Source organism: Dreissena polymorpha, chromosome 10 (assembly GCF_020536995.1).
Source record: "Dreissena polymorpha isolate Duluth1 chromosome 10, UMN_Dpol_1.0, whole genome shotgun sequence".
Lineage (NCBI taxonomy): Eukaryota > Metazoa > Mollusca > Bivalvia > Myida > Dreissenidae > Dreissena > Dreissena polymorpha.
In genome coordinates, this window is record NC_068364.1 from 39,130,224 (window position 1) to 39,142,579 (window position 12,356).

At 37.1% G+C, this 12,356-nt stretch overlaps 2 protein-coding genes across 5 annotated transcripts in view; one reads left to right on the forward strand and one right to left on the reverse strand.

Annotated features, from left to right (window-relative positions):
• Positions 1–12,356, forward strand: part of LOC127847680 (uncharacterized) — a 391,129-nt gene that overhangs the window by 244,239 nt on the left and 134,534 nt on the right. The gene's annotated exons all lie outside the window — the stretch shown is intronic.
• The window catches only part of LOC127849058 (dynein axonemal heavy chain 7-like), a 73,829-nt gene continuing 63,067 nt past the window's right edge, over positions 1,595–12,356 (reverse strand). The window contains 9 exon segments of the mRNA XM_052381781.1: positions 1,595–1,632; positions 1,635–1,716; positions 4,447–4,560; positions 5,802–5,943; positions 8,415–8,731; positions 9,467–9,683; positions 10,421–10,547; positions 11,099–11,267; positions 11,694–11,849. Of these exon segments, the coding sequence (XP_052237741.1) occupies positions 1,595–1,632; positions 1,635–1,716; positions 4,447–4,560; positions 5,802–5,943; positions 8,415–8,731; positions 9,467–9,683; positions 10,421–10,547; positions 11,099–11,267; positions 11,694–11,849 (1,362 nt within the window).

Consider the following 12,356-nt stretch of genomic DNA (forward strand, 5'->3'; position numbering starts at 1 on the left):
TTTTAAATCAAACTCTTGAAAACTGTTTGTGTCTACGTTAATATAACCAGGTGATAGCTGGTTGCAGTCCTAACAAAATGCAATAAATGCAAGTATTAAAAAAAAAATCCCGCTAACAGGGAGCACCTATTATGTACCATGGCTTCAAAACCAAGAAACCGTCGGAGACGGGTTGTGCCCCCAAAAGTTTTTTTTCGTCACAATATTGCACTATATATTCAGATAAAAAAAACGTCTTGAGGACATAACTTTGGACAAATAATACGATGGATGGTTTAGCAACTTAAAATTTTCAAAGGGCCATAACTCTCTAAATAATCATCTAACCAGAACCCACACATAAAATGCTCATCTCCTCAAGGTAGTTAAGCTTCCCATAAAGCTTCATTGAATTCCAGTCAGTAGTTGGGAGAAATAGCCTGGATAAAGAATGCACTATATGTACCGTTATAGAAATTTCAAAGGGCCATAACTCTGTGAAAAATCATCCTACCATAACCGCTGATAATATGCACATCTCTTCTTGGTTGTGAAGCTTCCCATAAAGTTTATTGAATTCCTGTCATTAATTGCTGAGAAATAGCCCGGACAATAATTGGCAACTATATGTACAGTTAATGGAAAATTTCAAGGGCCATAACTCTGTGAAAAAAGCTCGGACCAGAACCAGCTGATAATATGCACATCTCTCTTGGTAGTGAAGCTTCCCATAAAGTTTAATTGAATTCCGGTCATAAATTGCTGAGAAAATAGCTCGGACAAATATTGTGCAGGGGCAGACGGACACACCACGGACAACGAAGCGGGGACTATATGGGGGAGCATAAAAATATATTAATGTCTAAGATGAAGCATTTGTCAATGAAATAACATGTTCACGCACAAAAAACAACACCCATCATAAACCATGAACCCATATCTGGAAAGTTTTGTTTGACAGAGATTATTATGATGACAATAATGGTGCTACTAGTACTCATGACGAGATGGAAATAATAATGATTAATGATGGTGATGTAGTTGCACTGATGATGATAATGATGATGATAATGTGTTGGTGTGATTATTTTGTATGTACAGATTAAAAGGGTCACCGTAAAGTAGCAAGATCAGTGGTGGCGTAGAAGTGGAGAAGGGATGATGTACACAGTTGTAATAAACTCAGCTTTGTGTAGTATATGGATTTATCTGAATTACGAAACAGCACATGATGAGTGCCATCAATAGCGTTCCTTATGAAGATGATACTCCAGTGGTTTTTTTTCACCATCTTGGGAATGAGGGTCGGGTCCCTTCGGGTCGGTATAAAAATCGCATCATTTGACTAACATTGGGAAATAATTGTTGTTTTTAGCACACAATACTTTAAAATTGAGAATAAAGTGATTTTAATATTAATTTACCAAGGTCAACAAGAAGAGGTGGATGGGAGATGAACAAAATGTTTAGAATTTTTTTTCAAAGTAAATAAAAAATGTGGAAACCTTCAATTAGGAATTTTGAGGTCCCCTTTGGGAAAAATATATACTTTTTTTCCATTGAAAATGGGTCCCCTAACAGGCCCCAGACATTGAACGAAAAAAAAAAAATGTACTCACCGATCAAGCTGTCTCATTTTCTCACAGATCTCCGTTTCTCATCGAGAGGGTAGAGATTGGGAAACCTCACCTGCATTCAACAGGTATTGATGTCTTCCAAGAACGACTCTTGTTTTATCTGAAGTGAACACACAGAGAGTCAATCAATCGAGCCTTGAAAAAATGGCCAGTTAACCGGTTACATTTTCGGAAAAAGGATAAACCTGGAAAAAAATATTTGATTTTTTTTATGGAATAATTTGTACGATTTTACTTTTTTCGCGTGACATACTGCCAACTTGCGCTGGCGACGTAGTTAGAACAACATGCCGCACGATCGACAGTAATACATAACGTGTCAACAATCAAAGTAATAAAACAATAAATCAATACCTTTGTGATAACAATAGGCGGGTACGTTTTGATAACTGACACTATTGTGTTTTTTTTTTGACTCGCTAAAATTTATCTAGCGAACTGCGGTGAGTGGGAGCTATTAAGCGAAGACGTAATTAACACGTTTATTGAACTCGCGATTAAAAACAGTTGAGACATAAGACGGCTTATTTTGATGTTTTGTTTACCAATACCCAACACTGATTGCTCGCAAAAATACAGTGTTTATAAGTAACATTTTTTATCAAGAATTGCATCCGTAGTTGAAATCTTGGACGATGTTAACGTCCTTTTGTTTATCAAAAATTAATATAATTATGATAATCTTACGTCTAATGATTCCACCATTACCGTCCCATGAAAGTGTTATTAAAGAAAGCAAATTATTAACTTATTAAATAATTAAACATCAATAAAAATAGATACAAAATAAAACCATTGAATTTAGGTATTTGTGTAATTGCTTAAACTTTTCGCGCTATGGTACGTTAACAAACATACGTAACTATCAGTATTTGAGATCATTATACTAGTTACTTTGCTATAAATAAATGTACTGATTATATTAAACATTCAACTTACATATCGTGCAAAATTAATTTAAATTGCATTCGTTTTCTTTATTTCCACCCACATTTTTTAATTGTATAATGAAAATCAAACGATACTACTTAGGCTACAACGCTAAAATGCAATAAAAAAATATGTAAGTATCGAATAAGAAGAGATGCGAATTCGTTGGACACACATGACCCACTTAACGTCAAATAGTAAGGGAAAAAACGTTTCTATATTAAGCCAATTTGAGTTTCAAAAATTTAAAACAGAATGAACACACCATTTTTGTGAGCGATACGACCCGAACGTAAAATAAGCGGCCCAACCAAAAATAAGTTATTAACACGTGAAAGTGAACATTGTGTAGTTTTTTAATTTTTTTACCCCTGTGCATGTACGCAGGAAAACTAAATAAAATATATAGCAAACATTTACAAAATTATTAAATAATTGTACAATACATTTTATTACGAAACTGGCATGCTATCAACGCAAGCGATATCAAATTTGAAATAACTTTTGTTTCTACAGAGCTGTTCGAGCGGTATGAAATTTTTTACGTACTCTTAATCATTTTCACTACTTAAGGTGTTTCGGTTAACCGGTTAATAACAGGTAACGGGAAAAGGTTATCCGGTTAATGATTTTTGTAACCTCTTGCATCCCTAGTTTTAATTGAATGGACTTTTCGACACAAGTCAGGAAAGTCTGAGCAAACAAAATTCTCTGATTTTTCCCTGCTTTCAGGAACTTTTTCCAAATACCCTTACTTTTCCCTGACTGGAAAAAGTGAAAGTCTTTTTCCAGGTTTTTCCTGATTTCCAGGTTGGCTGGGAACCCTGAATATTAATGCATGTATATACATGGGTGGAAAACAAGGCAGTTTCTGGGTAGTGTAATGTCAATGGAACAGTCTTAACCAAAAACCGATTCCACTTCCTTTTACTTCTGGCGCCTAGCACAGGAACAATACTTGTTCCTACCTGGGTATCAGAGAACATGAACACTACTTGTTCCTACATGGGTATCAGAGAACAGGAATACTACCTGTTCATACCTGGGTTTCAAAGAACACGAACACTACTTGTTCCTACCTGGGTATCAGAGAACAGGAACACTACTTCTTCATACCTGGGTATCAGAGAACATGAACACTACTTGTTCCTTCCTGGGTAACAGAGAACAGGAACACTACTTGTTCATACCTTGGTATCAGAGAACAGGAACACTCCTAGTTCCTACCTGGGTATCAGAGAACAGGAACACTAATAGTTCCTTCCTGTGTATTAGAGAACAATAACACTCCTAGTTCCTACCTGGGTATCAGAGAACAGTAACACTACTAGTTCCTTCCTGGGTATCAGAGAACAGGAACACTACTAGTTCCTACCTGGGCATCAGAGAACAGGAACAAGACTAGTTCCTACCTGTGTATCAAAGAACAGGCACACTTCTAGTTCCTACCTGGGTATCAGAGAACTGGAACACTACAAATTCCTACCTGGGTATCAGAGAACAGGAACACTACAAATTCCTACCTGGGTATCAGAGAACAGGAACACTACTTGTTCATACCTGGGTATCAGAGAACAGGAACACTACTTGTTCATACCTGGGTATCAGAGAACATGAAGACTACTTGTCCCTACCTGGGTATCAGAGAACACTACTTGTTCCTACCTGGGTATCAGAGAACACTACTTGTTCCTACATGGGTATCAGAGAACAGGAAAACTTCTTGTTCCTACCTGGGTATCAGAGAACACTACTTGTTCCTACCTGGGTATCAGAGAACAGGAACACTACTTGTTCCTAACTGGGTGTCAGAGAACACTACTTGTTCCTACCTGGGTATCAGAGAACAGGAACACTACTTGTTCCTAACTGGGTGTCAGAGAACACTACTAATTCCTACCTGGGTATCAGAGAACAGGAACACTCCATGGTTGTCAGTCTCAGTAGCCTTCCGTAGAATTCTTTTCAGATCCTCCCGCCATTCCACTGATGTGTACGATTTCGAGATCTCCACCTTAAAAACAAATGGTTTAGGCTGACTTTGATCGAAACATTCTACCTCTTATTTTTATGATCTCGAAATTATGAATAGATTTTATTGTAATTGCTATACATGTTTCTGATATAGATTTCATGTACAATTGTGAAATTTCCACCTAAAAAATATAAGATATACGTTAACTTCCATCTAAAACTTACCACCTCTTAATTTTATAGTCTGGAAATTATGTATAAATGTTTATAGATATCTCTATATCAAAAGCGAACCATTTCAAAATGTCCACCTAGCAAACATACAGTATAGGATAATTTGGCTCTAAAACATACCATCTCTGATTTTTATTATCTCGAAATTTTGAAGTGTACCAATTTCAGAATCACCACTTAAGGTAAAGGTTACCTTCCATCTTAAACATACCAAGTCTGATTTATTTAATCTCAAAATTATGAATAAATGTTAATGCCATCTCTATAATCAATGATTTATAATGAAACTACCATTCCACCTATGTGTATAATTTACAAATCTCTACCTTGCAAACGTAACTTGAACCCAAAAGATACTACCTTTGATTATTTATTAACTTGACATTATGTTTAACTTTTAGTGATATCTCCTTATCAAGCATTGATTATGAAACTCTGTAGCTGCTAAACATTTATATACGAGATAAAAAAGTTTCAAAATAGACCCTTATTTTTTCCAAATCTGAATAAACTTAATGCTAGATCCCACCAATAATAACGATTTTACAGTAACTCTTTTAACTCTTTCAGTGCGGGAACCGAATTTTGAAGGCCTTTGCAAACAGTTTGGATCCAGATGAGATGCCACAGAACATGGCGTCTCATCTGGATCCAAACTGTTTGCTATTCTGATAGTATCCTTTGAAAAAAATCTGAGAAAATGCTAATTTTAGAAATTCAGCAGACAACATTTTAGCAGACGACAAATTTCCCAGCATGCAAAGGGTAAATGACAGCTAGGGCAGAGCTTCACATTTTTTAGGCCAAATTAAGATCTGTCAATTAAAATACATCAAAGTGATCAAAGAATTTAGAACTGTCAATTAATATACATCAAAGTGGTTTAAGAATTAAGAACTGTCAATTAAAATACATTAAAGTGGTATAAGAATAAGAACCGTCAATTAAAATACATCAACGTGGTCTAAGAATAAAGAACTGTCTACATCAAAGTGGTCTAAGAAATAAGAACCATTAATTCCAATACATCAAAGTGGTCTCCCTTACTTGGAACAGGTCGTAGTCCGCCATGTGTGCAGCAAGGCGTGTCAGCGACTGTCGACCAGATCCACCCACTCCCACTAGGAGGGCGTGGCTTCTCGGCTGCTTGATGATGCGTGCAATTCTTGACACATGCTCAATGGCGAATCTGTATTTATTTAAAAACAATTTATTAAGTTATTTGTAAACACATGTCAGCTATACAGTATAAAGATCAATACATATTTTGACAAAATATGCAAAGCAGATAGACATTGCTATATTGCTTAACATTAATACTGCAAAGTACAATTTGACATAATTGCAAAAAAAGATCAAGACTTATGCTCTTCTAGAAAACCTTTGTTATTTATTTACTATTCTATGTATATTGGCTAATAAAATGCTTGATTATACGTGTGTTTCTTGACACATGCTTAATAATGTTATTAATATAATATATATCAATCTCAGCCAAACATGGCCGGACCGATGGACACGTCCTTTAAACAAAATTAAGGTCCTGCCTGTAGGTCAAATTTACGGGACCACTAGTCCGGTGAAAAAAAAGAGAGGTAGGGTAGTTTAGGTAAACAAGTCTCGGCTACTTTCGTTTTGGAAAATGATCTTAAGATATTTAGAAGGAGCGATTCTCGGTGGAAAATTAGAAAAATTGATGAGAAAATGTATATTTACTGTTAACATGCGTTCAACATTTTTTGGATACGTTTTAACTCAACAAGACTAGTATCATGTATGGCATGTATTATTATTTAATGTCAAATACAAATGTGTGACCTTGAAATTAATAGCTTTTTAATCATTTATCATTTTATATCATTAACACCTTGATCCCAGCAATGAAACCAATTTATTTTACTATTATTATTTACGTACTGTAGCTGGTAGGTTCATTTAAAAAAAAGGAGGTCCTGTATTTTTTCCCATTTTACAGGGCATACTGTCCTGTAAAAATTTGCCTAGTTTGGATTTGACTGATATATAATACAGCAAACTATATTATACATTTATCATTGTATCTTGGCTAATAAACAACTTGACCATATGCAAGAATCTTAACAAATGCTCAATAGCAAACCTGTTTTATACATACATCGTTGTATATTGGCTAACAAAACATTGGTGATAGGCAAAATCTCAACAAATGCTCAATAGCAAACTGTATTATACATTTATCATTGTATGTTGTCAAACAGTTGTTTTTTTCCATTTCCTATTATTTGTAATCAAATGATGGACATGTACTTGATAGCAAACATGGGCTAGATTGAACTTTACCGGTACGCAGTTGTTTACCACTATCGAAAAAACAGGGGTTTGGGGGCAGTAGCCCCCGATACTAAGGAAATATATAGGATAAAAAAGATTAAAAGGTGTTGCGTTAGTTGTTATGTGTAAGGTGTTAAGGGTTAGGGTTAGGGTACGCTGTTTGATGTTAAGTGTTGCGTACCGGTAAAGTTCAATCGTCCCCAAACATGTATAAAACAAATAATTAAAGAAAATGCCTCACTCTGGGATAACAGGGCTAAATGCATGAGCCTAAAATGTTGTCCCAGATTAGCCTGTGAAAACCCCACAGACTTATCGGGGACAACACTTTTCGCTTTTATGGTATTTTTTGTTGTAAGGAAGTCTCTTCTTAACTCTTTCAGTGCGGGAACCGAATTTTGAAGGCCTTTGCAAACAGTTTGGATCCAGATGAGATGCCACAGAACGTGGCGTCTCATCAGGATCCAAACTGTTTGCTACTCTGATAGTATTCTTTGAAAAAAATCGAAGAAATGGCTAATTTTAGAAATTCAGCAGACTACATTTTAGAAGAAGACAATATTCCCAGCATGCAAATGGTTAAGGCATTCTGCACAGGCTAATCAGAAATGATACTTTCCGCCTAAACTGAATTTATGCTAAAAGGCAAATTCCTTTAAACAAACAAGGGACAAAATTGTCACAAAACCAGGTTTTCATTGTGAAAAAAAAATCTGATAAAGGGAGAAAACTCAAACTGAACTTTTGAAATGAACAAACAAAATAAACCCCCTTTGTAAGTTTGTTTTTAAAAAAAATCTATTTTTAGTCGTGGCGACCTTGACATTGGAGATATTGACGTGATTCTTTCGTGCGACACACCGTCCCATGATGGTGAACAAATGTGCCAAATGATTTTAAAATCTCACAATGAATGACATAGTTATGGCCAGGACAAGCTCATTTATGGCCATTTTTGACCTTTGAACTCAAAGTGTGACCTTGACCTTGGAGATATCGACGTAATTATTTCCCGCGACACACCGTCCAATGATGGTGAACAAATGTGCCAAATGATTTTAAAATCTGACAATGAACGACATAGTTATGGCCCCGACAAGCTTGTTCCGCCCGCCCGCCAGCCCGCCAGCCAGCCAGCCAGCCAGCCAGCCCGCCCGCATTCGCCAATCTAATAACCAGTTTTTTCTTTCGGAAAACCTGGTTAAAAATACATAACAGTGGAAAGCGTTGTCTCTTACTGTGCAGACTGCACAGGCTAATCCCTGACTACACTTTATGCACATGCATCCGAGACGACGCTATGCACATGCATTTAGCCCCATTTTCCCAAAGCAAAGGTCATGTTTATACCTGAACAACACAAGGTTCATAGGCTTCTTGCTCATGTTATTAAACTCTTCCAGATAATTCTCCACCACGTGTCGAAGCTGCTCCAAATCGCGGACCTCCACGTAATGCTTCGAGTCCGATTTTGGATCGGCAAAATCGCAGTAAACCAAACTGCGGAGGTCATCTTCTGTGACCTTTCCATCATTATCAAAGTCTAAGTGAATGAACAGCTGGTCGAAGTCTTCCCTGAGTTTTTCCTTGCACGTTTCACGCGTGAAGTTGAAGAGCCAGTCTCGGTCTTTGTCGTCCACAAGACGGTCGTAGTAGACCCGGAAGACCTGCAAGGATTAAACGCAAAATAAACAACTTGCATGGATTAAGGGAAAAATAGAGTTTCTGAATTATATTATGGGTTAGTTTTCGCAAAAAGAAAATTGGGTCGATTCTCAGAAGAAATCTAACCAGGTCCTCATTGTCAAACAAATTCTTAAATATAGTATTAAAAATAAAGACATACTTTAAATTTTTGTTTCATAAAACTACTTAAAAGTTATGTCTAGCATGGAAATTTACACCAATAATTTTAAAATACTTTGTACAAACCAATATTTAAATACAGTAATGAAAGCACCATTTTTAGCCTATGTATATTCAAACACAATGGGTTAGTGATTAAGGGTTGAGAAGTGTGAAGACCATTCAAACAAGGCATTATTTTTACTTGTATTTAAATAATTTCATTGCCGATCTCACTAACAAAGGTTTTGTCGAGGAACAACTCATTAAGACATTTTTTTTTTTTTTTTAACAGGTCGCCACATTTCCTTTTTGTTTATCATTTGTTACGTTTCCTTGACCAGATAGCCACTTTTTTCCATTATTTATCAATTGATACTTACACTCAGCCAGTTTGCCACATTTCTACTGGGTATATTGTTTATCATTTGTTACATGTTTTTTCAACCAGGTAAGCCACATATACCTACTCTTCATCATTTGTTACTTGTTTTCTTGACCAGGTTCCAACATTTCCCTATCGAATGAATAAACAAATCCTTGAAAGGGCCTTGTACCTCATGGACCCAGAGTCGCTTCATGGACGCGGGTTCCTCCATGGTCTCTGGCGTAGACAGCAGCACACCCTGTATGACCCGCCCGAAGTCTCGAGTGTTGAACAGGTAGTGCGACTTGTCAGGGGTGGGCAGTAGTTGCTGCATGGCCTCCTTGTAGACGTGCAGCGTGCCCTGAACGATCTGGTCCACGCACGGCTTGAACTCATTGCTGAATCCTCTGTTAGAGAGAGAATGCAAGAGCAAAATCTCTGTCAAAGAGAATGCAAAAGCTAAACTTCTGGCACAGAAAACGTAACAATTATAATTCGGTCAGAGAGTCCATGAGCTTTACATTTCTCTGACAGAGAATTAAAGAATTCCACTTCTGTCCCAGGCAAAACGAAAGGTCACAAGTCACCAACAAGGTGGCTGGACAAAATTGCATGTCACTAACGCTTATACATGTATTGTCAAGTGTTAATTAACATTTCCGTGACGATGTCTGCCAGTAAAAAATATTTTTTTAAATAGCAACTATGATATCATTGTTGAAATATTTTCAAAATGCTCATTGATTGAGCTTTCCCACATTAAAGCAACAATTTAAACAAAATATTTGACAAATTAGGAAACAGTAATCACATGAGCAGCACTAAGTTTTTTAAGATGGTAAAAACAGTGTCATTGCGGAAATATTTTTCAAGAATGCTCTTCTTGCATGCAAGCTATAATTTAAACACACTGTCGTGGCATAATAGATATGGTGTCTGCCTAATGACCCGAAGGTCATCGGGTCGATTCCCACTGTGGAAGCGTTCCTTATATCTCATCAAAGACACCAAGTACTGGTTTTACCCTGAAAACAGACTCGAGAGCACTTCAAAACGCCTTCAGCTTACAATATAATCAAACTAAATAAAAAAGATTTAAACTCAACTAAAATTTAAGAAAACAATATTTGAGAAATTACGATACCGAGATGATATGTGCCACTCCATAATCTTTCGGAATATCGTAACCATGGCTTCATCATCAAACTCGTTGATCGTCACCATGTTGAAGTGACGCGCGAATCGAGGAGTGATAGGGTTGCGGCCACCACCTGTAAGAATAAAGAACATTAGTTTGGCCGTGTTCTGGGATAAGCGTTAAGTGTTGTCCAAGATTAGCCTGTGCAGTCTGCACAAGCTTATCAGGGACAACACTTTACGCTTTTATGGACACTTTCGGCTTGTATTGATTTTCTTCTTTAACCCATTCATGCCTAGCGTCCTGAATAAAGGACATTGCAAACAGCGTAAACCCAGATGAGACGCCGCATGATGCGGCGTCTCATTTGGGTCTACGCTGTTTGCTTAAAGGAATTTCTGTAAGAATTGTTCTAAATATAGAAATAAATATACTAGACATCCCTAATTTTGGAAATAAATTGATCCAACTTAGAAGGATGGGAGAGTCCACTAGGCATAAATGGGTTAAAGGAAGTCTCTTCTGAACCTAAATCAAGTTTAGACAGAAAGTGTCGTCACTGATAAGCCTGAGTGGACTGAGCAGGCTACTCTGAGATGACAATTAACGCGCATAAATTAAGCCCTGTCAAAAAAAAACATGACATACATTAGGGATGTTAAAAGTAAAGTCCAGGTGTATTACCAGGTGGTCCCATGGCGGCACACAGCTGAATGTCGATGAGTTTCAAGGGCACCACGTCCTTGAGGTCATACCAGGTCCAGTGGTCAAGCCACTGACGTAGCAACTCTATGGGGGGCTGAGCGCCAAACTGCTCCAGTAGGGGCATGTTCAGGTCATCAACAAACACAATCTAAAACACACAAAAATGTTGCTGTTAGAGATTTTTTTTTCTCTAAAATTGTGTATAATTAAAGTTTGGGGACACATTTCTCTTTCTTTAAATTTCACCACTTTAAAGGTAGAGGGTGGGGCTAAACAACACAGTTTTGCACTGACTTCTACTCACTTCTACTTCAAAGAACAAAGATTTGTAAGTCAAAGACAACAAGCAAATTTGTTGATTCGATATCCCCTGCCATTTTTTCTCATTTATATCTATACACCCATTAAGTTTCATGTTGATATTTTAAATAGTTTCTGAGATATAGCACTAACAATTTTGTGTGACAGACGGACTGATGAGTGGCAGACTGATGGACGTACAACACCAATTCTTTATCCCGGGCGCCTTTGGCCGGGGATAAAAAGCAAAACTCCATCAATAGATTTCACTTACGGCTCTCTTTCCCAGGGGCGGTCCGAAGACACCCTTACGGCGCTTGTCCAGCTTAGACATGATGATGTTCTGGGTCTGGTTGGCGCTGGTCTGCGCTGAGAAGTTGATGATGTTTGGCTTGTATACTTCCTTGTCCAGCTTGTTCAGGAGGAAATCCTGCGGGAGAAAAAGAGTTTGACGGTCACGAGTATTCCAAACAAATATTTGAGCTTTCATTGGAAAAAGCGCAAGCTTATCAGGGGCGACACTTTTCCCCTACACTGAATTTTTTGTTTAAAAGAGTTATTTTTAAACCAAAAATCCATAAAAGCGGAAAGTGTCGTTTCTGATTAGCCTGTGTGGACTGCGACGGCTAATCTGGGAAAACAATTTACTCCCACACATTAAGCCTGGTTGTCCAACAGCAATATTTACAATTACAGTTAAGGGGATAAGTTTTTTCAACTGGTGCTGATGAACCAAATGGATAAGCTTAGCATTAAAAAGCAAAGTACAACCATGGAACTTTGAACTTAAACAAATTGTTCATTGATTTAAAATTGTGAGATAAAGGTACAATCTTACGTCTGCAATATGATAAAAAAACAATTAAAGATGGGGACGATTTACACAAAAACCGACAAACTGGCATCTGTTGTAGCATGGAAATACAATTCAACCCTT